General features: G+C 45.9%; 4 protein-coding genes across 5 annotated transcripts; 1 reads left to right on the top strand and 3 right to left on the bottom strand.

Moving 5' to 3' along the window:
• Window positions 1-1,078: 1,078 nt before the first annotated feature.
• Window positions 1,079-3,946, bottom strand: clec14a (C-type lectin domain containing 14A). Its single transcript, XM_069160647.1, has 2 exons — window positions 3,726-3,946; window positions 1,079-3,104 (listed from the first exon to the last, which is right to left on the bottom strand). Exon 2 carries the CDS (start codon window positions 3,067-3,069, stop codon window positions 1,774-1,776), a length of 1,296 nt encoding a protein of 431 aa, XP_069016748.1. The 5' UTR covers window positions 3,070-3,104; window positions 3,726-3,946; the 3' UTR covers window positions 1,079-1,773.
• Window positions 3,947-6,610: 2,664 nt separating this feature from the next.
• sec23a (Sec23 homolog A, coat complex II component) lies at window positions 6,611-18,846 on the bottom strand. Its single transcript, XM_069160643.1, has 20 exons — window positions 18,796-18,846; window positions 17,706-17,969; window positions 17,561-17,618; window positions 17,393-17,479; window positions 17,070-17,306; window positions 16,896-16,972; window positions 16,668-16,812; window positions 15,897-16,055; window positions 15,700-15,815; window positions 15,474-15,597; window positions 15,308-15,388; window positions 14,617-14,706; window positions 9,672-9,778; window positions 9,230-9,383; window positions 9,075-9,152; window positions 8,804-8,965; window positions 8,538-8,624; window positions 7,647-7,802; window positions 7,362-7,427; window positions 6,611-7,278 (listed from the first exon to the last, which is right to left on the bottom strand). The coding sequence occupies exons 2-20, from the start codon at window positions 17,924-17,926 to the stop codon at window positions 7,189-7,191; spliced, it is 2,295 nt and encodes a 764-aa protein (XP_069016744.1). The 5' UTR covers window positions 17,927-17,969; window positions 18,796-18,846; the 3' UTR covers window positions 6,611-7,188.
• Window positions 11,290-13,449, top strand: LOC138205011 (adenosine receptor A3). The gene is made up of 2 exons (XM_069160646.1): window positions 11,290-12,021; window positions 13,292-13,449. The coding sequence occupies exons 1-2, from the start codon at window positions 11,325-11,327 to the stop codon at window positions 13,447-13,449; spliced, it is 855 nt and encodes a 284-aa protein (XP_069016747.1). The 5' UTR covers window positions 11,290-11,324.
• Window positions 18,847-19,978: 1,132 nt separating the features above from the next.
• Window positions 19,979-25,132, bottom strand: srp54 (signal recognition particle 54). Of its 2 annotated transcripts, XM_069160645.1 has the most exons (18): window positions 25,046-25,079; window positions 24,517-24,565; window positions 24,313-24,404; window positions 23,861-23,958; window positions 23,647-23,738; window positions 23,296-23,380; window positions 22,860-22,964; window positions 22,679-22,745; window positions 22,536-22,593; window positions 22,317-22,467; window positions 22,087-22,235; window positions 21,900-22,000; window positions 21,614-21,700; window positions 21,456-21,529; window positions 21,158-21,266; window positions 20,864-21,034; window positions 20,579-20,674; window positions 19,979-20,506 (listed from the first exon to the last, which is right to left on the bottom strand). In XM_069160645.1, exons 4-18 carry the CDS (start codon window positions 23,936-23,938, stop codon window positions 20,415-20,417), a joined length of 1,515 nt encoding a protein of 504 aa, XP_069016746.1. In that variant the 5' UTR covers window positions 23,939-23,958; window positions 24,313-24,404; window positions 24,517-24,565; window positions 25,046-25,079; the 3' UTR covers window positions 19,979-20,414. The 2 variants fall into 2 exon arrangements, with proteins under 2 accessions (XP_069016746.1, XP_069016745.1); XM_069160644.1 differs by lacking the exon at window positions 24,517-24,565 and having other exon boundaries at window positions 25,046-25,132.
• Window positions 25,133-26,228: the final 1,096 nt, after the last annotated feature.

Genomic DNA, 26,228 nt, shown 5'->3' with positions numbered 1-26,228 from the left:
GAAAAAAAACCGGAATTATAACACAATTTTTCCATATGAATATAGAAACATCTATAGATATATAATGATCTATTGATCGGTTATCATGTGATTGGATAATAACATTTATCAATATAACAATCTGTTGAATTCATTGATCACCGAAACCAATCAGCCGAAATCATTTAAAAGTAAAATATGTCAGAAATTGTCTTTGTTCAGTTGTTGTTGTTTTTATAAACTAAATAATAATTGATTATCAAAACAATAACAGATTAATGTTCACGACACAAACAAGTGGAAGAAAAATAGACACCTTCAATAAAAACAAAACCTGTTCAGGTCTTCAAACCGGATTCTGTGCCACAGTCCCTTTTCGGGACCAGGATCAGCAGGAGGAGGAAATAACTCAACTCAATCTGGGGTCAGTGTGGGCCTCAGTCTGTCTGATTGGAAGAGATCCAGAGGTCTGATCAATAACAGAAAAACTTGACACTTTTTTATTCCTTTTATCACCTTCAGATTCTGCTTTGGATCCTCTGAAGGGCCTCGAGCCTCAGGTTGATGACCGCTCCTATCGTTTCCTGTCTCAACATCATGCTCTTCAGGAAACAGGAAATCCAGTTTGTAAACACACAGTGACTGTAGATTATACTACAGAAACCTTGTATGTAACCAGCTAAAAGTATGTGGACAGCTCAGTGCTGCAGCCTCATGGGATTTGTAAAAAGTTGACCCCAAATGATGTCCAAATACTTTTGGCCATATATTGTATAATAAATAGAAATGTGCCGACTCCTCTAAAAACATGTCACTGGAACAAACTCACTACCTGCTCGTATGTGGTTGATGTAACAGTGACCTGTAAGTGTCCACATACTTTTGGCCATGTGGTATTTTCACAGCTACCCATTTGACGGAATTAAATGCACTCAATGTTCAAAAGTATGTGGACAGCAACCCATGTGATTACTATGGGCAATAAAGGGCTGGGTGTCCACATGCTTTTGGCCATATAGAACAGTATTCATCAAAGGATTTCCCCCCGTCATTTACAAATAGAACTTGCAAAACTAACTTAAAACAACAAATACTTTTATTGATGAACATTTAAAACTCCAGTGTCATCAAGCTTCAAACATTAATAAAGTTTAATTTTACTCAGAGTAAAACTCAGAAACAGAAATTCATTGAGGCATTTTATTTTAAGAGAAAAAAAAGTAAAAATTCCTTCGTTTCACTTCACAGCTTAAACCGAATTCTAAAAAGATTTGAATTAATTTCAACAGTTTGTTTCTTACTGAGAGTAAAAACATAAAAGTAGAAACAAATGAAAACATATTCAGTTCATGCTGAAGGAGTCTCAGTTGTTATAGATTATTTATTAAAGATTAATGTGATATAAAAACATTTTATTGATTACATTAAAGATTCAAAAAAAAATTTCATTTAAAAATATCATGAAATGTTCTAATTAATAATTCTGAATCACTTTTCTGTCTTTAAATAATGAACAATTTTTAGAACATAAAATTTTAATTGATTTAAAAAAATGATTTAAAAAATATTTATAGGGTCTTTTCTGTTATGTCCAGAACGTGAAGTCCATTTGGTCAATTAGAAATAAATCCTCAATTATTTATTCATAAATTAATCTATAAATATTGGATTTAACGGGCCAGAAAAGTAAAAACATTTTAATCCAAAAATGACTTCTTGATGACGTCACCCAATAAAAGTAATTCTTCTGTCCCACAGTGAACTGTAATGATGATGATGTCACTCGACCAATCCTCATGTTGCTGCCGTCTCATTGGCTGTTTCAAAGGAATCCCTATCATTCTTGCTCTTCATCGCTATCTTCTCTGTTTCCTTCGTGGCGTGTTTTTTGGATCGCTTCATCAAGCAGCACTTCACCGTCACCCCAACAATCACCAACAGAATCACCAGTGCCGCCACGGCAACCAGCACCGGGATCAGGATGGCTGAAACTGAGCCGCTGCCGTCGATCTTCACGGTGTCCTTGCATGTCCAAGAGTTTTCGTCGTGTTGCTTCCCATTGACGTCGTAGCAGACGCACCTGTAGGAACCCTCGGTGTTCAGGCAGGTGTGCCTGCAGGGGTCGCCGGCGCCGCACTCGTCCACATCCATGCAGTGTCCGGATGTGTCTTTCCGGAAGCCGTTGGCGCACGGCAGGCAGACGGCGCTGAAGTTGGCCGGCGAGCCGTCGAGCGTTCGCCACATGCCAGGACGACCTGAACAGGTCAGGTCCAGCTGGACCGAGGACCAGCACTCCACTCGAATCCTGTTGCTGTTGTCGGGGTCCAGACTGATGGAGCGTTCGCCCTCGATGGAGGGATTGTGACACAAGTCCAGTCCCGACACTGGACCGGAGCCAGGTCTGGGTCCAGGGTTAGGTTTCAGCTCAATGTCTGGTCCGGGTGTCAGAAGTTTAGGTTGCGGTGTCACAGATTCAGGCTTTAATGGTGCAGGTCTTGTTTCAGGTGGAGCTGGTCCGGATGGTTCTGGTGTGGCAGATTTAGGTTCAATAGTTGTTGGTTCTGGTGTAGCACGTGTAACGGGGGTGTTTTTGCCCTCAGGTGACCCTCCGGTCACTCCGTCCTTCAGCTTGCAGATGAACTGGTACTGACTCTTACAGGTGACAGGGATCAGACCCCACCCGGTTACCGTCGACCCGTCAAACTGCACCTTCAATGCCGCACATAGGACCGCGGTGCAGGTGAGCGTCGGCTCCTCCGCCCAGTTGACCACCTGCAACTCCTGGCCGCTGCCATCTGTCCATCTGAACCCTTTCAGTGGCAACGACAGGTCCACGCACTCGTTCTTGACCTTCTTCAGCCCGACCCACAAGGTGAAGTCATCCAGAGGCGGTACCGAATTGGAGACGAGCTTCAGGATGTCTTCGACTTCCTGCTTGGTAGTGACGGTGGTGAGGACACCGGGGGAGCAGTCCTTTATGGCCTGGTCGAAAGCAGTTCTGGTTCGGTGGAGGTTGTATTGAGGCGGTGAGGACGAGACATTTCTCAGTAGGAAGACGACGATCCAACAGCAGCAGAGCCTCAACTCCATCTCCTTTAGCCCCGCCCCCTTTGGTAATGATGTCACTGTCAAAACAAAGATAAAAATGTTAGTTTGCATACCTTTACACCTCTTATGACATATTACCATGTTTTTTACATCATATTATACTATTACGTTTTTACAACATATTGGTACGTTTTTGTACAACATACTCTACTATGGCAATTTGTACGACATTCTATATTATTGTTATTTACGACATACTATACGATTCAGGTTTTTTTTTTTACCATAATTCCGTTTTACCACATAATAAATGGTGAATTTTTTACGACATGCTATACCATCATTTTTGGACAAACTGCTATTTACTATCTGTACATATATATATATATAAAAAAAAGTAAAAAAGTCTATATATACATATATATAGACTTTTTAACGACATATTGTACAACAATGTTTCTAATGACATACCTATGACGTTTCTTACGAAATACTAGACCAGGGCTATTTCATTTCCATAGCGACAGGGCCAGGCAGGAAGATCACTTGGTACATTTATCTAATAGTTTGAACCCTTTATTCGTTATTGTCAGCTCTATTGATCTGTTTCTTTTTAACTCTGTCTCCCAAAGACCGGAGTCAACATCAATAATCAATTTATTAAATTTAATGTGAGTTTGTTGAGTCCTTTTTCTTACCGTTTCCAACCCGTCCTCTTCGATACACCTCTGAAAAGCGATTACCCTCCTTTATCCACACTTCTTCTTCTCCTCCTCTCTTTATGATTTCCTCTTCTTTTGTTTTCTCCGTCTTTAAAACACACTTTTGTCCACTTCTTGTTTTGATATGATCCCAGCTTCTCCACAGTAGCTCTGCTGACAGACTGACTGCCAGTCTCACCCCTCATCCACCACAGTACCTCCCCCTAGCCCTCCGCCCCCTAATGCCCCCACCTCCTCCTGCACAGGAAGTGTGTTGAGTCTTGATAAGGTGAGCTGGTTTCCTCCAGAGGAGCAAATAAGTCCACATTCTGAAACCTCTAAGATGTTTGTACCAAACCTCAGTCAGAATTTCAACATTTTTCAGATTCAGAATAGATTAACTGTTATTGATTGATTAGATGAACGTATTGATCCCACACTGAGAAGCACAGGAACAGAAGCAAAGTACAGATGAGGAACTTGGACCTTTAAATGTAGTAATCACCAATAACCTCAAACCTCCTCAAAGACCCAGGGACATCTTCAAGGATTCCTGCAACCTCAGCAGCCAATGAGAGAGCAGGATTCTCTGTTGGCTTCATTCAAGCTGAAATCAGTTTGATCAGTTTAACACGCACACACACACACACACACACACACACACACACACACACATACAACTGTATTGTATGAGTACAAACAGTGGAAACACACACACACACACACACTGGGGGATGATTGTTGTCACGGTGACTCAGATGCTTCCTGTTTCCCGGAGGAAGTGTGAAAAATGACAGGAAGTGGACGGTTGTAGAGGGCAGAGGCACGACTAATGGACTGTTGTCGTCATGCGTACTAGTGTGCGTGTCTGTGTTGATTCTCATCTTGTTTGACTTTGGTTAATAGCCCAAAGACTTACGTTTTGGAGGAATGTGTGACCTACCTCCTTCTGATGGGACAGTTTTTAAAGTTCACCATGACATCATCGCCGAGGTCCAACTTACTAGTGTGACATCATCAGCATCAGTATGAGAGGACGCTTTGTCCAGTCCTCACTGGTGTTTGAGGCCACGTCCCATTTTGTTCATGTTTTTATTAATTTCTTATTTCATCAGTGTTCCCGTCATGACTGTTCTTCTTGTGATCTGTCCATCTACCTCAGCAGGTGAGGAGACTTCTGGGCTGATGACACCGTCTCATGACAGACCCTAACACCTAAGGCACCGTGCAGGATGAAGTCAGGCCCTGATGTCATCCACCCTGCGACACCTCACTGCGACTGACCGGAGGATTCAGGTGAGGTCACACACAAGTACACTATTGATTATTGATCGGGCATCCTGCTGCTCTCAGTCAAAGATGGAGGTTTAACCAGGAGATAACTTCTTGTGAGGGACCAGGCTCATTAACAAAATAAAAGACCCTGAATGTAAACTGCTGTCAGTGTCTCAACCTGCAGTCCCGATCCCATAGCGTGTCAGCTGATGATCAAACGGTTCAGCTTAGCTTTTCAGACACGTGTCGGTGCTCACCTCCACGGCAACAAACCCGGGTTAGAACTGGTTACAAACTGGTTTCTGTTATTATTCCTGTTTGTTTAGCTGATGGAGGGTTATTACCGTGGCAACAGGGACAGTGAGGAGGAGGAACCCTTGTAACTGATGCCATCAGTGGCTCTATGTTGTGTTTTTGTGCTCAGCTCAGCAGACACAAGTATATTTGTGATCTGTGATTCAGCTGCAGATCAAACAGCTGCTGTTGACATGTTCTCCCACAGGGGGGCAGTGTTCCCCTCTCACACAATAGTTCAGTTCATGTAGATTTATGGAAACTTTTTTTTAAACATACTACACTATTAAATGTATTATGACAGACAATGACATTTATTATAAAAAAAAAAACATAATAATAATTTGAACGACATGCTATAGTATGACTTTTTAAAATATTTTAAATGACTTTTTTTTTTATCAATTTTTGGACGACATGATTATGACTTTTTTTCATATTTCGAAGGACACTATAGTATGACTTTTTTTCACATTTTGAACGAGTTTTTTTAATCATATTTCGGACGACATTAAGGAAGTATGACTTTTTTGTGCTATTTCTGATGACAGCTATAAGTATGACTTCCGTTCAAGTTATGTCAGGCAACACAATGGTGCAGTTGTCAGCGTTGTTGTCTCACAGTCTAGAGGTCCCTGGGACTTTCTATATGGAATTTGCATGTTCCTGCATAAGTAATAACCTAAAAATATGTCGTCCAAAATATGGATGACATGCATGTAGTCCATAATGTAAAACAAATGTCATGCATGTAATCATAAATGTGACAAAGTCACACTCCAAGCAAGAACATGCAATCCTCCACAGACAGAGTTCCAAGCCCTCTATCGAACCCAGTACTTCCTGATTGTGAGATGACAACTCTAGCAACTGCAAAGTTGTGCTGCCTTTATTGCGTGTTTGTCTGACTTTTAAACATATTATTGAAGATAGCACGGTGGTGCAGTGGTTAGCATTGTTGTCTCCCAGTCAGAAGGTCCCAGGCTTGATTCTTGCCCTTGACGTGGCTTTTATTACTTTTAATGACTTTCTTATTAAATTTCGGACGACAAGCTACAGTATGACTTTTATATCATATTTTAGACGACATGCTATAGTATTACTTTTTTTTCACTTTTTGGACGACACGCATGTGTGACTTATTTCCATATTTTGGAGGACATGCAATAATATTACTTTTTTTCATATTTCACACGAGATGCTATAGTATGACTTTTTATTTTTATTTGACTTTTTTTTCAACATTCATTTTACGTTGTAGATTTATGGAAACCCAAACGTTAACTGTTTTAGAAAGACACAAACACAGTGAAGCTCTTCTCAGCAGTTTTATTAGAAACATGAGAAAGAAAAAATGACAATGTCTGCAGGACCTTTAGTGTACGATGGCTTTAAAATGGGCAAACGAAGAGACGGCAGAGGAAGGATGGACAAACGTTTTTTCCAACTGTGTAAAATAATTATATTGAACAACCAACACTTTAATACTTCTGATCCCGACAACATGCTGCTGAAGATTCAAAATAACACCAGTCTTTTCCACCAATCAGAAAGCTCTCCGAACAGCCATCACTTACTCCTTCCTGGTTCACATTTAAAGATCTCTATTTGAAAATCACACGGAGACTATCATTGTGGAAATCATGGTTGTGGATAATGTGTGTAAGCGCTGCTGTTGTGTCATACATTTTTTTTAAAGTTACATCTGTAATAGATGAATGACAAAAAACTATTGGCTGTCACTGTCCTAAAGCTGCTGCTGATTGGCTGACAGCAGGCTGAGGGTGGTTGTTGGTTGGTTCACAGGTTGTCATGGCAATTGAGGCAGCAAATTCAAATAAAACATATATAACAGACAGGTGAGGTCAGGGTCAGAACGGGTAAGGTGGGATCAGGCGGCGCTGGAGACAGCGAGTTTCTTCAGGTGGTCCATGAACACCTGCAGGCTGACGTCATCTGTCAGGATGGGCGCTCCAGACTCCTGCAGAGGGTATGACTCATGTCAGCAGTGCGTCTCATTGGTCCATGTTTAAAGGTGTCTGAGATTAAAGGTGAGAGTCTTACCTGTCCCCAGGCGTACATGTTGTTGTGGGTCTGGGAGGGATTCACTTTGGAGAGCAGGAAGCGAGCCTGAAAGCATCAGAGCGACAATGAGAACTCCTGTGTACAAGTATTTGATGCGTGTTTCTATTGATGTATGTCATGGTCCGAAATGTGGAAAAAAAAAAAAGAAAAAAAAAGTCATACTACAGCCTGTCGCCTATGATAGACTATCCTATGACGCTACTTGTGTTGTATAGTGTGTGTATTAGTGTTATAAACATGATATGTTGTTGTGTTTGCTCCCACCTGGCTGCCTCCGTGCTCCGTGTCGATGTATCTCGGCATGGGGAAGCGGGTGTGCAGCAGCTCCTGAGCGTCGTCCACCGGAGCCTGAAGGAGGTGTCGGAAGTTTTCGTACTCGGCCATCTCCTGATAGCCGGCCTTCCTCCACTGAGCGACCGTCTGAGGCAGACACACAGAAGTTATTGTACACACACACGTAGTGTGAACTTCCAGTTTTTATTGTAAATTCATGTTGTGGCTTTGTTTTTTTCTGAATAGGTTCTGTTTTTTCCTGATGTCTTTGAAGTGGTCACAGGAGTTGAAATAAATGAGGTGCTGTGAGCTGACATGTTGATTTTCATCTGCTCAATAAAATCATGAGAGTTATGAGTGTGCGATTATTTTATACAAACATCATAATATCGTTTCGACCGATGACTCACCAGAGTCCATATAGAATTTGTATTTATTTTTCATGTTTCTGCAGAGATCTGATAATGAAGAGGAGGAGACAAAGCTTATTGTTTTTCTGTTTACTTTGTAAAATCCTGATTAATAGTGCTTTCAGACTAATAGAAGTAAATCATTGATTGCCTTTTATGATTTAATGATAATGATTAGATATGAATGCAGGTGATGGATAAATAAGCACAGCTGGTGTTGCGCTGCAGCAGATTATATCACACAAAATAACTCATTTCCAGTCAGCAGCTCTTTCTCCTCTCATCATCAAGACAAACCACAGAACAGGAAGTGACTGGGTGTACGGGAAATGTGGTTGTTATAATTAACATTAGGTGACCAATCATCTCTCCTCCCTGCCCTCCTCGGTCTAATGGTGCGTGGTATGTGTTGAACTACGCGAGTTTATTCAGCCTTCCAGCTGTGAAAGGTGTCCAGGTGTTCAGTGCTTACCTCTCCGTGGTAGATGAGGATCTGGAAGAACGTGTCCATCAGCAGGATTCGGTCCGGGAGAATGCTGCTGCTGTCCAACAGGACTGGCTGGAATGAGCGCGCACGCACGCACACACACACACACACACACACACACACACACACACACACACACACACTCTGACTTCCTGTTTCTCAACATTTAAACTTCAGAGTCACTCCCCTGCTGCAGAGTTTTTTTTAAACAAAGTCACAACACTCAGGTGTGTACCCTATTGTGCACATACCTCAGGCGGTCCGTTGAAGGAGTAGGCGTACAGCACCGGCTGGATCATGATGAGCGCCTGCGTCAGGTCCTGCCGGTTGAACTGATGTCGGTAGTATGAGCTCTCGTCTGGACTGTTGTTGAACACCTGCAGGAACGGAGAGCGCCGCAGGTGGAACATGAACTGAAACCAGAACACACACAAAAGCGTCAGTGAAGGTTCCACCCACGTGTTTCAGGAGTAACCGTGGATGTAGAAGAGGAGGTGCAGGGTATTATGGGATGCGGATCACCTGAGGATAGAGGGAGAAGGTCTCGGAGAACCTGAAGGAGTTCGGGTCGTCTTTGTGGTAATCTCCGAACTTCTGACACTGAACACAAACACAGACGCATTTAAGAACCACATCCTAATCCCGTTAATGATCTGAGTCCACGTTCGTCTGCGTACCAGTCTGATCAGCTGTCTGTCCAACCACCTGAGGACATCCGGCCCCTCCTCCGTCTCCGCCCGGTACACCGCCAACCTCGCCATCAAGATGGCCGCTGCCTCCTGATCGAAAGATGCGGCGATGCTCTGGATCTGAGTCTGAGCGTCAGCCCAGCTGGACGGGGAGGAAGCAGCAGATGATGTGACTTTAATGCCGGTCAGATATATCAACAGATCTTTCAGCACCGCCTCTAGTGGTCACTCACAGTGTTGCAACCAGAAACCTTTTTTTTTTTTTTTTTTTTTTTTAAATTTTAGGACAAACAAGGACAAATTTCATAAAGTAAAATCCTTCAATTAAACGACCATATGGTTTCCTAAAAGTTGCCCTGTGATTGGCTGCTGGGTGTGAGTGTGTTTCCTGATGAAACGAGTTGTGTAAAGTGCAGGTGTGCCGTCGTACTTCCTGGCCGTGGTGGTGACCCGGATGCGTCTCTGTCCTGACGAGTGTTGGTACTGAGTGACGAACTGGATCGCCCCGCGTCCGCCCTGCGGGATCGGAGCGTTGTGCTGCAGGAGACAAGAGACGGGTCGGATCAACAATCACGTCTGGTTGGACCAATCACAGCAGAGGTCGGCAGCTTCAGGTGTGTGGCAGCTCTGTGGTCAATAATGATTTATTTTAAAGTTTGTTGTCAAAGCAAGACTGCGAAATTACAATGTGAACCTCATGAAGTCACCGAACACTCATAAAACACTGCGCTCTGATTGGCTGTTTCACACACGAGCTCCTCGGCGGTCTGAGGTTCAGCAGGATTGATGATGGTGATGATTACACACCTGCACACCTGCTATTACCCGAGTCAGGCAGCGTGACACATGTGTACACACACACACACACACACACACACACACACACACACACACACACACACACACACTTTGAAACTAGGTTTTGTTTTGGTGTCTTCATTTAGAAAACTTTCTATCTTTAAAAGTCCGTCCCAACGTGAGGACGGCACAAAATATCCGATGGTTTAGAAAAACCAAATTTGTCCCCCCCACTGACACAGGAAATTGGACATTCAGGTAGTGTTGACTTTACTGTCAGCAGATAACTGTGTGTGTGTCTTCCTCATCATCATCATCTCAGCAGGTGACGGACACGTGCCCCATGGCAACGCTGCCTCCGGAGACACACACTGAGCAGGACACGCCTCCTGCTCAGAGTTGGATCAGACTCAGATCACACTCTCCATCGATGGATATCAGCGATCACTTGGTCTGATCGTTGACCCAGACGTCCTCGGTACCAAGGAAACCATCAGAACCTTCTTCTGTTTCCAGGAACTGGAGGTTTCATGATTTCGCTGACCCCCCCCTGGACAGTTTCTGGGTCAGGGGAACTTCAGGGGACCAGGAACAAATCCAAGAAAAAGGTTCCTGGAAATGTTTGGTCATTGGTGTTTCACCGACATCAGGGTTGGTTGGCTCGGCTGTGACTCATCAAACCTCAGGTAAACCCTGCTGACCACGTCTTTTATCAGGAGACTCAGACCCCGACTGAACGACGACATGGAGGACGTCTGGAGTTCAGCTTCCTGAATCTGATTCATCGATCCAAGTGTTATCAAAGGGCAGCTGGACTTGTTTGAGGTTCTTTAATAAGTTTTAGGTCTCGTCTGAAAGGTTCCTCCAGTTCTGACTGACTGGTGGGGCGTCCCTGGGAGTCAGTGAGGGGACATGACTCATGGTGTTAACGTCTGCTAGGTAGGTAGGTATATACTTTATTAATCCCCGAGGGGAAATTTTTTAAGCTGCCTCGCTAAGCTGCCTTGGAACAGATCTCAGGACTGTATTGTAAGCTTTGTCGGAGACTACATCCTCAGCTCAGTGATCGTTCATTCCAGTTTGACGTGGACGACTTTTTCAAACCATCAGAACCAAGAAGTCCAACTCGTGTGAAAGAGGACGCCACCGGTGAAGAAGTTGTTCAAGTCATCAGTATCAGTCAGCTTCTTGCAGTGGCATCAAGTGGTCATTAAAGGAACTGAGGAGCCTTCTGATGTCCTGTGTAATCGGTGATGTAACCTCGTAACTGTGAGTCTGTCTAAAGATGGCGGACGCTCTGAGAGCCCTGTACGCCACCCTCATGGTTCTGTCCAGTGTGGGCTCGGTCTGTGGGAACCTCCTCCTCCTGCTGGTGCTCCTCCTCAACAAGGAGCTGCGGTCCGACACGCTGGGCCTGACCCTGAGCTTCAGCCTCAGCGACCTGGCCCTCGGACTCTCCACCATCCCCTTAGGAGCCCACAACAGCCTCTCGTGGCCGGGCCGGTACCCCAGCGAGGGCGCCCTCTGTCAGGGCAGCGGCTTCATCTTCCTCCTCCTGCAGACCTCCTCCATCCACGCGCTCACCTGGACCACCGTAGACAAATTCACAGAAATCTGCTTCGCCCTCAGCTACTGCAGCATCTGGACAGCCCGGCGTACCCAGGCGGTCCTGGTCCTGGTCTGGCTCTTCTGCCTGGTGAACGCTGCCCTGCCGCTGCTGGGTTTTGGCAGCTACGCCTACAGCGAGTCTCGGTTCCTCTGCTGCCCGAAGTTCATCCCTGACGACAGGTACTTTGTGGTGCTGTGGATGGGTTTGGGCATCGTGGCGCCGATCGTCACCTCGTGCTCTCTGTACGGATACATCGTCTACGTGGCCCGGAAGCAGGCCAGGAGGGGAACGTTCATGTGCAACGAGTTGCACTGCTTCTACGTTCCTGCCAACCACTACCTGAGGAGCTCCATCGTGATGGTCGCGACCTCAGGTGAGTTCATGCTCCGCCCTGATAGCGAGTCACCTCATCTGTCTTCCCTGACGAACTGGTGTTGTACATCCAAACCTTTGCTGAAACGTTTCTCTAAATTTGTGCTCTTTTCTGAGGCTAAAGTATGTCGAACATAAGAATACGCAACTCGTCCACAAACCTCTGCAACTTGTTCACAAACCTCTGCAACTAGTCCTTTAGCTCCTCAACTAGTCCTACAACGAGACGTCTGTCCACAGTTATATTTTGCAGACTATTTTTAGAGCTGGTATTTTTCCACCAGGTTTCAGTAAATTTCATGAAGCAGCTTTGAAATACCAACATGACCTACACATTAGAAATTAAAAATGTATAATTTAGCAGATAACCTCCACATAACTAGATAAAATAAAGTTCTGAGACGGACGTTGGAGACTTTACAAGCAGTTGTTGGTGTTCAAAAAGGTTTTCCTCTGAAATAGGACTTACAATAAATGTAACTAAAATATAAACAATTTGAGTCCAGGTGACCACAGTGATTTAAACAGGGCACCATCATTGAGCTCTTCTTTGAGTAATGATAGTGAGTCATGAAGGTAAACATGGATGCTGATCCTCAGAGTCACTGTGACTCTCTCTGTCCCTGTTGCTCACCTTTTATCTCAGACGTCCAACATGGCTGCTGTGGCCCCGTTGTCATGGCGACATACACACATGATTCTGCTGTTTGTGCTGAGTTTTATGAGCACACGTTCTGCCCACAAATGAAACTGCCTTCCTCCCTGTGATGTTTGCAGACTGACATTTCAGATGTCTCAGTCATTACACATAATTTTAAATATAAATAGAGTTTCACAGCCTGAAGTCTTCTGACCAGTTAGAGAACCCGTAAGTTCTGATGAATTCTGAAATAAAACTCATTACTCTTACTACATTTGTACACAGGTCACCACACCGGCCTGCAGACTACACCTGCAATGACTGCTCTAATAGAGCAATATCTAATATATCAGTTAATCAAGAAATCAATTAAGATCAATCTGCAACTAGTCCTCAGACCCCCCATAACCAGTCCCTAGACCTCCACAACCAGTCCCTCGACCTCCTAGACCTCCATAACCAGCCCCTAGATCTCCTAGACCTCCATAACCAGTCCCTAGACCTTTACGAGCATTCACTAGACCCTTGCAACTGGTCCCCAGCAACTTTTACAGCCAGTCTGTGGGAGGATGGCCTGTGTTTGGCTGGTTCTGATGTGGTCATGTGATAACAGTTTCCTGTCTGCCTGCAGTGTGTTTGTTGGTCTGCTGGCTGCCCTACATCTCAGTGTGTCTGTACGAGACCTTCAGCGGTCAACAGAGTCCAGCTGTGACCTCCGCCCTCTCTGCATGGCTGGTTCTGACCAGCGCCGCCCTCAACCCCTGGATCACCTGCATGACGCAGACGTAAGTGAGACCACACAGCTTCCAGGTTATTCCCTTTGTACAAGGGTCACATTAGTTGTGAAGTATCAGTATGATGTCATTTTTTTAACGCAAACATAACGTCTGCGTCGGTGTGACTCCAGCAGGTACAGGGTGGCAGTGCGTCGAACTTTCAGAAGGTTTATCCAGAGGTGTCCCTGTTCTGAGATGTGTCTGCAGTCCCGCCCCCAGAGCTCCGCCCTCCACCTGCACATGACCAATCACATCAGCACAACAACGACAGCCTCTACAACCACAAGTCCACCGTCATCACCAGAAACACTGACACCGCCGTGATCCTGCTTCTTCATCATCATCATCATCATCATCATTTTAACTCCAAAGACAAACACTTTCTGTAACTGCAGGGACAATGAGGCTGAAAGGTGACTGTCAAGAGTGCATTCTGGGACGTGGAGTTCATCCTTCCATTTGACGAATGGCTTTTTGTACAATCAACACATCATGGACTAGTTGTGCCAGACCATAAACCAGCCCTGAAGCTGAGCTGTCTGATTGAAAGATTTTATCAACTTTTCGATGCTTCGCCATAAAATCCTGGACACACACCAGTGGAACAATACCCATAAACTAAAGACTTAATTCCCAGCTAGTCCACAGAATCTTAGGCCTCATCTACAGGTGGACTGTCAGTGTTTCCCATCAGCCCCAGCGGTAGGTCCAGATTAAACTGAAGTGATCATCTAATCACGATCCTCGTGACCAACCCTACCCTTGTGGACTCCCTGTAATCCAGAAGCACAACAATTAATAATTCATAAATTCTTTATTAAACTCATCAGTTTAACTGCAGACATGCAATATAATTATAACAATGAATAAAATAAATGGATCCAGACTTAATTTATGTTCATATTTAGTTTTGTGTGATTTCTGTGCTAACTAAAACTCACCTGTGGCTGCACCTGTTAGCTGTGTCTGTCTGTTATTGGCTCATATTTATGCAGCAGGAAGATCTGACAAGTTTGTGACATTAATTGGAGCTTTTATTTTGTTGAACTGAGCTGAAGCTTTTATTTTGTTGACAGCGGGTCTGCCTACATTGCCCTGTGCCGAGACATCACTCTAAATGTTCCACATCATTTGTGTGAATGTATAAGAACAGCCAAAAGTCAGAGGTCAAAGTTCATACCTGGTTGACGACCTCGAAGTAAAGAGCCAGCGTGGTGCACGGGTCGAGCCCACAGATCTTCCACTGACAGGTTCCTCCTGTCCCGATCTCCTGAAAAACATAATTACAGTGTGAAAAAAACATTTATACAGTGTCATACTGCCCTCCACAGGCAAAACATGGTAACTACACGTGCTCAAACTGATTTATAACCTGGATGTGAACTTTTAACTTCTGTTTGACTACATAGAAAAAACTACAAGTAATTACACCTGTGGAGGACAGTGTTTGTGTTGTTCCTGTCTCTGCCTGTAGACGACAGTGTTTCTGTAGTTCCTGTCTCTGCCTGTAGAGGACAGTGTTTCTTTAGTTCCTGTCTCTGCCTGTAGAGGACAGTGTTTGTGTAGTTCCGGTCTCTGCCTGTAGAGGACAGTGTTTGTGTAGTTCCTGTCTCTGCCTGTAGAGGACAGTGTTTGTGTAGTTCCTGTCTCTGCCTGTAGAAGACAGTGTTTCTGTAGTTCCTGTCTCTGCCTGTAGAAGACAGTGTTTCTGTAGTTCCTGTCTCTGCCTGTAAAGGACAGTGTTTCTTTAGTTCCTGTCTCTGCCTGTAGAGGACAGTGTTTCTGTAGTTCCTGTCTCTGCTTGTAGAGGACAGTGTTCCTGTCTCTGCTTGTAGGGGGCAGTGCAGAGCATAGTTTGGGGGTTAACGTACGTTCTCAGAGACGCAGGGTCCTTTGGCGTTCAGCGACACACAGGGGCCGATGGCTCCGGACACTTTGATCTCTCTGGATGTCTGAAACAGGAAACACAAGTGGGGTTTATTGGTCTGACTCAGGTGAGATTGGGCCTTTGTGTTCTCGGCGTCCCTCCTCTCGTACCTTGACCTCCAGCGTGGCAGCAAAGGCCATCTTGAAGGATTCCTGGATGTCTTTGGTGAAAACTCTCTGGAAGGTTTGCTTGAACAGAGACGTGTTGAAGGAATCGGCCATCACCATGTAACCTCTTAAAGAGACAGACACACACCGTCAGGTCACACAGACAAACACAGGGGGGCGCTAACGATCTTCTCATGAAGTATAAACGTGTGCGTGTTTGTGTGTGTACCCGGTGTGGTTGGAGCAGCACTTCATCTCCAACAGGCCAGTCTGATCGAGAGCGCACGCATAGATGTCGATGATGTGGCCATTGGTGGATGCTCTGTTGGCCAGAGACTCGTAGTGCTGCAACAAAAACACATTAAACACAGCATTAAACAAGCCATCATGAGGTCAAAGGTGACTAGATCTTGAGCTCTCACTCACTTTGGTGGCTTTCTTCATGAACTTGGCATTGTCCTTCTCGATGTCGTGCCAGGACCTGATGGGGGTCTTCAGCTCGTCTCCCACCACCATGCCGGGCCCCTGCGTCGCCGGACCGCCGATGAATGTCATGATCCGAGCACCGGTGTTGGGGAAGGTGCACTGTGGGTAAAAACGTGAATTACACTCCATGTGGCGTCAGACCAAGCATCATCCATCAGTGACGTCACCCATTGTTTTGTGAACGTTATGAAGCCTCCAGTTCAAATTCTGTCTGTCACCATCTTGGTAGTTCGGAGTGGATTGGAGCAGGAAGTGACCATATTTGGACGAGAAGGGGGAGGAGCGAGCGGTGGATCTGACTGATCTGATTGGAAAACTGACTTTACTACGTCCCTCCCACCGATACCTGTTACATGACCGCACCACAGGCCTGTCAATCAAACAGACATGCCCCCAAAACCCATCTTTTTAAGCTTATTTTCTAATTATTACGGATTATTTTCAGATGGACCTCCAGAAAACTAATAAGAAGGAGTGACTTTAGCTAACTACACCGAGATAACTGGTGGAGACATTTTATTGACTTTGTATTTGATGAGAGAAGTTGAATGGGAGTCTATGGAAACCGGCGTGTTTGGAGTGAAACTCGAGTGGCACTCGGTGGTATTGAAGTTTAAGGCACTGCATTAGCCTCATTTTTCAGATCCGAAAGCTACGTCCACTTTTACATATGGTCTATAATCTGAACTGTGACCCATTATGTCTTCTTACCTCCAGCAGGCCCACGGCGATGGACATGGCGACGCCCAGCGAGCGCAGCGGCCTCTTGCCCTGAGTGACGGGCCAGGGGTCGCGCTGCAGCTCCCCCAACAGGTCAGTCAGGTTCATGTCAATCTTCTGGACCGGCTGCAGGAACCTGGAGTGAAGATCACCGAGAGGAATGAAACAAGAACACGCCTAAAACACGTTTAATACACGTCACACCGACTCTGAGTTTACCTGTTGGACAGAGGCTGCGGAGCTGTCTGAGGTCCTCGTCCCTGAGCAGCCGAAGGTTTGGTCAGACCGAGCATCTCCTGCAACAAACACGAAGCTGGTTGGAGAACCACTGTGCTGACGGAGACTCTGGACAGTGAACCAGTTCTGAAGGACTACAAGTGGACCCTGATCTACCTGCAGCTGCTTGGCGTTCAGGTCCTTGGTCCCCCTGAAGACGTAGCTCTTGGAGATCCCCTCGCAGCCCAACTCATGGACCTGGACCATTCGCCCGAAGGTGATGAGTCCCACTAGAGCCGTGGGGGGCAGCAGAGACAGGGACATCTGCAGAGACTCCTTCAGAGCCTGCAGGTCCTCGTCCTCCATGCAGGTGTCCACCACGTATAGGAACACCAGCGGCATCTGAGGGCCCCGCTGAGGACAGAGACCGGGGTCACACATGTGATGACGTGGTGGGTCTGCTACCCGTGTCGACGCCTGCACCTGTCTACCAGTCTCACCTGGACCACGTACTCGATGGTGGAGAACTGAGGCAGCAGCTCGGCGGGCTGGTTCACCTCAGAGATTCCCGCGTAAGATGGAGGGAACTGAGACAGAAGGGAAGGACAAAGTGTCAACGTCTCTGCAGTGTCCACCTGTCAGACAGGTGAAGGACACTCTGGACTCACCTGGTTCCTCTGGTAGCAGAAGTTACAGGCCCACAGCTTGGCTCTGTAGTCCACCTGGCTGAAACACACAAACAGGTGGGAGTCAGTCAGTCAGTCAGTCAGACAGACAGACAGACAGACGTTAGGACAGATGGTGATGCTTTACCACAGCGGGTTGAGGACAGCGCGGCAGGTGGCACGGCTGCAGAGAACCGGTTCATACTGGATCGGCGGGAGGTCGGTCCTCTCCTTCAGGGGAGTGAACAGAGACGCCACCGGCACCACCATCCGGGTCGCCTCCAACCGGCTGGAGGGCCACACGTTCCAGCTGAAGCGGACACCGTCGCGCTCCTCGTTCTGGGCGATGTACTCTGGGAAGGTTGCCATGGCAACGTAGGGTGGTGGAGGGGGTCACAATGTTGGGTAAAAGCTGGGGAGAGGTGGAAGCAATATCAGAGTACTGTAGCTTAATAACTACTGACTGTTCTAGTTCCCCTCTATTGAAGTTTACTGCCATCTACTGGATGTTAAGATGTACTGTATTAAGTATCTCAATGTTAATGAAAGAGTAAAAATAATTCCTGGATCCGCCCCGTGATTCAGATCCACTCCAGAATTTAGTGGGTTCTTGCTCGGACCCGACTTCACACTTCCACCAAGTTTCATCAAAATCTGGCAGCTAGTTTCTCTGTAATCTTGCCGACATACAATTTCTTAAAATACTACAAAACTTGTACAGAGTTTGGTTGGTGGCCCGTTTCTCTGTTTGGTTCTGCTGGGTTCAACTGGACTCATGAACTCAGTGTTGGTTAAATCCTGCCTGCAGCTCAGAGTTCATCCTCCAAACATTCAGCGACATGTTTTCTCTATATAAACATATAAACTTCTCTACCTCCACCCACCAAAATCTGATCAATTTCCCACTATTTAAAGTCTGTTCGGTTTCTCCAGTCTCAAATCAAAGATGCTGCGACAGTACACAGGCTGACTTCAGCAGGTACCTGTGTGACACCTTCGGGTTCAGCAGCAGTATCGTCAATCAATCCACCTGGAGCGGAAGGTTTGGATTAAACTAACTATCACGCCTCCGAGCTAACGGCTAACAGCAGCCAACTGAGCCGGTGTTCCACTGCGTCACTAACGTCACAGGTAGCAGCTACAGGACGCACTGACAGGTGACCTCACGGAGTCCAGGTGACGCTGGAAGTCTGTCAGGTCCAGGTAACTCAATGTCAGAAGGTAAATCAGTGACTCACCGCCGCTCCGAAGCCGCCGCTCCTCTACGCTGACAACGAAGAAAAACAACATGGCGGCGGGCCGGCGCCACGTCAAGACACAGGGAGGCGAAATAAGCAGAGGTGTCACTCTGAGCGGTTTTCAGGAACCACATTCTCTTCTCTTTCTGTGGTTCAGGAGAAATCTTGAGATTTTGTTATTGTAGGAGGTCTTTAAACTAGATGAAATCACTTATTTGTCAAAATATTTTCTACAGGGAAAAAAATGTAAATACATATTTTACTACAATTCTTTTAACTATTGTGACTTTTTACCAAATATTTCAGTTTTCCTGAGTGTTACAACTTTTGTGTCATTAGTTTTTCTCATCTCAACCCAAAACATTGCCTTTGACAACAGATTCCACATTTAAACCTGCTGTTCAGGAACTTTAACATAGATATTGGGTTCACTGACTAAACCACCAAAGAAATATCATGTACAGTTTTTTAAATCTGCTGTCTGGTGGCTGGATGAATGTGTACTGAGCATGCTTTATGGAAGAGTATGTACACTGAGCTGGCTGACTTCCTGTTTAGACCTGTGTTCACTTGAATGGGGATAAAATAATTTCAGTGAGGCTCTTGTAGACTTTCCAAATGTTCCAAAGGACTTTTAATTTGAAACAATGTTGTTTAATATGAAACAAAATATCTTAATTTTGGATAAAGGCCTTTTAATTTGAAATGATGGCCTTTAAATTGAAACAAGCGCTATTAATTTCAAATAAGGGCCATTAAATTGAAATGTGAATAAAAAATATTTAAACAAGTGCGTTTAATTTGAAATTAGGGCCTTTAAATTGAAACAAGCTTTGGATTTTAAACAAAGGCTTTTAATTTGAAATGAGGGCCTTTAATTTGTAAGGTTAGGTTAGGTAGTTACTTTATTAATCCCCGAGGGGAATTTTTTTTTAAAAATCCCGCGGATTCTGCCAAGCCCGTTCCCTTAGCTGTGGTTTCGCTAGATACTAGGTAGGGACAGTGGGAATCTCGTTCATCCATTCATGCGCGTCACTAATTAGATTAAGTAAGATGTATAAGTAAGAAGATGTAAGGCTTTATTACTCAGTGGTACCCATCTGGGTTTATAGGGCTGACTCCGCTGCTGCGCTCTAGCCTGAAAAATCCTGTTTTTGATTCTGTAGGAAACAATAAAACTTGGTTCTCTCAAAATATTTAGACTTTATTTTGAAAATCTCAAACGTTTCCAACTGTTGAGCTAAAAGTGACAAAGTCAAACTTGACAGTGAAATAAACACGGGACAGGAGCGACCCTGCTCCTTTTAAAGTTTACACAAACATTACAATTAAATTAATGGGGCCTGAAAATAGCCAGCCCGTCTTCCTCCTCCTTCTCCTCTTCCTCCTCCTCATCATCATCTTCGTATTAAGCAGCAGTCCAATTCTTTAAAATGTCGAACTGCTCCTTTACATCTTTATTTTCTTCTTCTTCTGGTGTTTTTCTAAAAGCAGAAATCTTTTCATTTTTTGGTGAACAGCAGCAGAGGACTGGTTGCTCCAAGCTACGTCCCCCTCCACATTTCAGGAGGTGGAGCTTTAAGTTCTTCTTTGTTTTAAGGCAGCTGATTGGTCGGCGGTCACATGTTGTTGAATCCCATCATGCCTTTCATATTTCCGGCGGCTCCCTGCTGGAACTGACGCATCATCGACTGAAGTCCCGCCATCCCACCTGAAAAACACACAGGTGAGCAACACACACTCCCTCACGAGGTCCAGATGAGTCCAGGGGTTCAGGTCTTACCCATGTGGTGCAGGACTCGGGGGTCCATCATCTTGGCCATCTGCTGGTTCAGTTTGGCCATCTGAGATGGGTTCACATTCTTGGACATGTCTCCTCCTGAGGACACCAAACAAATACATCAAGACAAAAGTTCAAACACTCAGTCTCCCTCAGATCTCCTCAATCCCCCCTCAGACCTCCTCAGTCTCCCTAAGACCTCCTCAGATCTCCTCAGTCTCCCTCAGACCTCCTCAGTCCTCCTTAGTCTCCCTCAGACCTCCTCAGACCTCCTCAGACCCCCGTTACCTTTGAACAGTCCCTTGATGCCTCCCATCTTCTTGACCATCTGGGCGAACTTGGTGTACTGAGTGAGGAGCTCCTGGACGTCTCTGGTGGCGACACCAGACCCGCGGGCCACCCTCTGGATCCTGTTGGGCTGCTTACTGAACAGCTTCGCTCCGTCTTTACTGTCCAGTTCTGGAGGGAACATAACCAGTGGCCCAAGTCAGAGACCCTCAGCCGGCCTCCATTAAAGACAACTAAAGGTGTGTGTGTGTGTGTGTGTGTGTGTGTGTGTGTGTGTGTGTGTGTGTGTGTTACCCTGGTCGTTCATGCTGTCCATGATGGTCATCAGTTTCTTCAGTCTGGCCATCGATTCTTGTTCGTTTCCTTTACTCATGAAGTCAGTACCAAAACCCGGAATCATCCCCTGAACACAACACACACACACACACACACACACACACACACACACACACACACACAACAGAGACACACAAACATGTGTGAAAACAACCTCCAATTCTGAAGACCTGGAACTGAAGTCCACACCATGTGACCCGGTCGGTCCACACCATGTGACCCGGCTCAGGTGTTGCAGGTGAGCATCTGAGGTTACCATGATCTGTCCGAAGGGTCCCATCTTCATGATGTTCTGGAACTGCTCATACATGTCTCTAAGGGTGAACTGGCCTGCAGGGCAGAGGGAAGAGGTCAGTCATCGTGCCCACAATGCACCGCGTGTCCACTGGTCGGTCGGTCTGCTCGGCTTCTCACCGTGTTTCAGTTTGTCGATCAGCTCCTCGTTGTCGTCCAGCTTCAGCTCGTTCACTCTGTCGATCAGTCCCTCGATGTCGCCCATTCCTGACAGGAAGAGGAGGAGTTACTGGGGGTTTCCATGGAAACACTGTAAACAACAAGTTACTGGTACTACTTGTGCTAAAAAGTGTTGATAAAAAAACAACAACACATCAATCAACCATTAAATATAGTTACTGATTAATTTCCTGTCGATTCATCCACCGACCAGCAGGCGGCAGCACAACACAAACACTGAAGTTACCGAGCAGCTTGCTGATGAAGGGCTGAGTCTTGAAAGGCTCAAAGTCGTCGATGTGTTCTCCCGTCCCGATGAAGATGATGGGACTCCTGGTGGCCGCCACGCTGATGGGAAACAGAAGAAGAACGTAAACAAACGGCCCTAAACGGCTCTGTGACATCATCACGCAGTCGAGGACGATTGTTCTTACGCGCTCAGAGCTCCTCCTCCTTTGGCATGTCCGTCCAGCTTGGTGACGATCACCGACGCCACGTCCACTTTGTCTTTGAAGGCTTTGGCCTGGGACTCGCAGGCCTGACCGATGGACGCGTCCATCACGTACACGATGTTGTCTGGTTGCTATGGAAGCAGGAGGATGGAGAAACGTCTGGTAGGGCTGATATTTACAGTGTTCGTCAGGTGGTGCGTTCAGGTACTCACCACAGCGTTGGAGACTTGCAGCATCTCCTCAAACAGCGAGTCTTCCTGTTTGTGTCGTCCACTCGTGTCCACGATGATGATCTCAAAGTTCTCCCCTTTGAATTTCTCAACACCCTCAGCGGCGATCACCACCGGATCCATCTCTGTGTAACTGAACGCAACACACAGTCAGGAGGGGCACCTGAACGCAACACACAAGGGGACCAGCAGATGACTCACCTGCCGTAGAAAGGGATTCTGGCTTTCGTGGCATTTTGTTTCAGCTGATCAAAGGCACCTGTGAGAGAAAAGATCGCGCCAGGTGAGTGACAGGAAGTGAGGCGTCACGTCAGGTGACTGAAACCACCTGAAGTGTTGTTTACCTGCTCTGAAGGTGTCTGCACAGATGAGGCAGGTCTTCCAGCCTTTTCTTTGGTAATAATACGCCAGCTGCAAGAGACAGGGAAGTCACAGTGAGAACAGACAACAGGGGGCGGGGTTTATGTACATAGGGGGCGGGGTCTATGTTGGGGGCGGGGTTATGTCTCAGGTGTGTGGGGTCACCTTGGAGCAGGTTGTAGTTTTACCGCTGCCCTGCAGACCGACAAACATGATGACATTGTTCTTTCCTTTGGTTGGAGTCCAGGCCTTCACACCGGGGTCCACCAGCTGCAACATACATGACACACGGAACACGTTACACCAGCTGCAACATACATGATACACAGAACACCGTCTGAAACATACATGACACATGTTGCACAAGCTGCAACATACATGACACACGGAACATGTTACACCAGCTGCAACATACATGACACACAGAACACCAGCTGCAACATACAGGACACAGACCACAACACACCAGCTGCAACACACATGACACACAGAACACCAGCTGCAACATACATGACACACGGAACACGTTACACCAGCTGCAACATACATGACCCCAGTTGGAACATGCACATGTTACTGAACACATCACACGTGTTCTGACCTTGACGAGCTCCTTGAAGACAGCGTGTTGGATCATCCTCCTCTTGTTCAGACCTGAGGCCATCTCCTCCAGGTCTATGGCAGACCTGCAGGGACACAAACACGCGTCACTCCCTGCTGGACCCAACCGGATTCAGATCCAGAACCGGGACACCTGGATCAGAACCAGACCAGCTTCAGATCCAGACTCTGACACATGAATCAGAACCAGATTGGCTTCAGATCCAGACTCTGATACCTGGATCAGAACCAGACCGGCATTAGGTCCAGATGTTGATAGTGGATCCCAATCAGACTAGCTTCAGATCCAGACTCTGACACGTGGATTAGGACCGAGGTGCATCAGACTCACTTGACATTCTCTCTCAGCTGTTTGACCAGTTTGATGTTGACGTCGGCCTCCAGCAGGGCGGCACACACCTCCTTCAACATGGCGTTCAACACCTGCAAAAAAACATGGATTAGATTTGATTGACGCCAAGAGGTCGAGTCTATTTTCTGTCACCACTTTAACCAGTTAGACTGAGACAGACGTTAGGTTTGGTTTGGAGGTTTGTGTCGGATACCTCTTCATTGATGATAGTGGCGTTGCTGAGTGATCTCAGCGCCGAGGTGATCTTCCTCCCCAGATCGGCCAGCACCATGATGGCGGTCTGGATTGATCCTGAAAAACACGCCCGAATCAGTCAATGACAGAAAGACTACCTGGCAACCACTGAGCATGTGGAGGCGTCTGAGATGTCTGACACCTTAGAGGCTGAACTGGATTTACTCAGGATGACCCGATATGATCAGTATCTGAGCCGATCATGGTATTACTGAACTGATTCATATCGGCTATACTGAGCTGTATTCAGCCCCAATCCAGTTCCCTAAGACTTGTGGGAAATGGTGTTGGTTGTAAAGACTCTATGCACGACACAACCTCAGCAGCTCCAGGGTAAATAAAGGAATCGTGCAGCAGTGTTGCATCAGGTTGAAAGCCTCCACGTGGCTTCTGTTTCAGTGCAAAACTTACTGTGTTTATATGCGTGTGTTGTGGAGGGAAACTCCTCTACTGAGCAAGCTCAGTGAGTCAGCTGACAGGTGAAGGTAGCAGCCGCACACTTCCTGGACAGAGAAAGGGAAATTTTTTTTTATATTTAGGTCAACAATTATTGATCAGAACCAAAGATCCTTTGTGATGGGGTCTCCCCACTCTGACGACTGATCAGGTTCTGACCTGCTGCTATGAAGTCTGATGATCAGCGAGTCCGTGTTTACAACCGTTTCTGTAACCGTCAAATTAGATCAACATTTACAGCAGCAAGTTTCTGCCAAACACGATGAAAAAAAATATGTATTTATGAGGTGAAAACCTCATTTCATTGTTTGTTCTAACCGGAAACTTTAATTTTTGTAGGAATTGAATATGTGTCATCAAAACATGACAACTTGTTTTTATTGTGAAAGGATCCTGATTCCGGTGGCACAAATATAGGATTATAAATAAGTGTTAAAGGACAAACACTGAAACACTGATCACATTATCGATAATGACACTGATTGATCGTCTTTAAATCAGGCTGCTGCGTCAAACAGCTGTTTACATCAGTGCCAACACTTAGCAGCTAGCTGTTAGCCGTTATCTCAGTTAGCCAATAGCTCGGCGTGTTCACGCGGATCGAACCGACGGAATGACGCCTGAGGCGGCGGCGGGGCCGTTAACAAGCTCGGCTCAAGAAAACTGGAGAGAAAAATGAGAGTCTTACCGAGTGTCGGTGAGTTTTATCAAACTGCAGCAAGAGGAGCGTCATCTAAATCTGACCGGACCGGAAACACGAGCTCTCTTCTTCTGCGGTTTTTTTTCTTCCGGTTTTTATTAATAGAAAATGTCAACAGCGCCGCCTAGTGGTTGGATTGTGGACCGGCGTTAACTAGCTCTGAAATAAAATATGTAGAGGCATGACATCAACTTAATACTGAAAACAAACAAAAATAAATAGTCTAAGAGTTCGGGGTTCCTGTAACACGCTTCTTCTTGTCATGTGTCACGCCTCTAAAACATGAATAACAGATGAGCAGATGTGAGACAGATGATGAGATTAGAAATATTTATTGTTGTCACTTTATTCACTAATTAATGCACACTGTTAGCAAACAGGTGTCAGTCTTACCTGCAGCAGCAACCACAACACAACAATAATGAAACTCACAATATTTATTCCAGCAAAATAAAACTAAGCATGGCTAAAAATTTGCACCGCTACGTTACAGTCTCGCATTTTAATGATAATACAGAATATGTCTGTCAAATGGTGAAAAAACAAAAACAACAACAAAAAAACCATTGTTTCCAGAGTAAAACTGTAAAACCCAGCAGATCTCTCAGACCCCCATCATCTTCTTCACCATGTAGCCCGGCATACTGTACAGGAACAGACCCACGATGGCCAGCAGCAGCAGGGCTGAGACGATCTTGATAGTCAGCCACCTGTACTGGTCACACAGCAGGTTTTTTACAGCTTTGAAGGGGATGAGGAACCAGAGGAGGGCGATGTCTGGACGGCTGGAGGAGCACAGAGACGTGAACAGTGTGAGTCAAACAACAGGGAGGAAGATGTGACAAGCTGAAGAACAAGTTCGCTCAGAGTAAGTCTACAACTGGAGGATATGCATCAATACACAGAACAGTTCTGATGTTTCTGAGCCACAGTCCGGGCCATAGGTTCTGACTCCATTCAGATAAAGGATCAGTGAACGAGGGGACGCATTCCTCCCTTTTAAAAGAATCGTAGTTCTATTAGACGCTCCAAGATGAAATCCAGATGAGACAAAGCCTTGTTAGAGCTCCAGAATTACTAATTATTAAACAAGGTGCACAGTCTCCTTTCGGTTTCCTCATGTACAAACAAAGACGAGTATGAACAGATGACACGACCACCACAGAACTGC

Source organism: Embiotoca jacksoni, unplaced genomic scaffold (assembly GCF_022577435.1).
Source record: "Embiotoca jacksoni isolate LCO1_2020_lvr unplaced genomic scaffold, fEmbJac1.0.p SCAF_27, whole genome shotgun sequence".
NCBI lineage: Eukaryota > Metazoa > Chordata > Actinopteri > Embiotocidae > Embiotoca > Embiotoca jacksoni.
The sequence above is the reverse complement of the archived record's forward strand: the minus strand, read 5'-3'. Positions and strand labels throughout refer to the sequence as shown.

What these genes read in the sequence shown, in the direction of transcription:
- clec14a (XM_069160647.1), bottom strand. Translation starts at nt 3,069, where the DNA reads ATGGAGTTGAGGCTCTGCTGCTGTTGGATCGTCGTCTTCCTACTGAGA.
- LOC138205011 (XM_069160646.1), top strand. Translation starts at nt 11,325, where the DNA reads ATGGCGGACGCTCTGAGAGCCCTGTACGCCACCCTCATGGTTCTGTCC. An exon ending in CGTGATGGTCGCGACCTCAG is followed by an intron (nt 12,022 to 13,291) that starts GTGAGTTCATGC and finishes GTCTGCCTGCAG; the next exon opens with TGTGTTTGTTGGTCTGCTGG.
- sec23a (XM_069160643.1), bottom strand. Translation starts at nt 17,926, where the DNA reads ATGGCAACCTTCCCAGAGTACATCGCCCAGAACGAGGAGCGCGACGGT. An exon ending in TCGCCGTGGGCCTGCTGGAG is followed by an intron (nt 16,056 to 16,667) that starts GTAAGAAGACAT and finishes TTTTACCCACAG; the next exon opens with TGCACCTTCCCCAACACCGG. An exon ending in GACCCTGCGTCTCTGAGAAC is followed by an intron (nt 14,707 to 15,307) that starts GTACGTTAACCC and finishes TATGTTTTTCAG; the next exon opens with GAGATCGGGACAGGAGGAAC.
- srp54 (XM_069160644.1), bottom strand. Translation starts at nt 23,938, where the DNA reads ATGGTGCTGGCCGATCTGGGGAGGAAGATCACCTCGGCGCTGAGATCA. An exon ending in GATCGACAAACTGAAACACG is followed by an intron (nt 21,530 to 21,613) that starts GTGAGAAGCCGA and finishes TCTGCCCTGCAG; the next exon opens with GCCAGTTCACCCTTAGAGAC. An exon ending in GACCCTTCGGACAGATCATG is followed by an intron (nt 21,267 to 21,455) that starts GTAACCTCAGAT and finishes TGTTGTGTTCAG; the next exon opens with GGGATGATTCCGGGTTTTGG.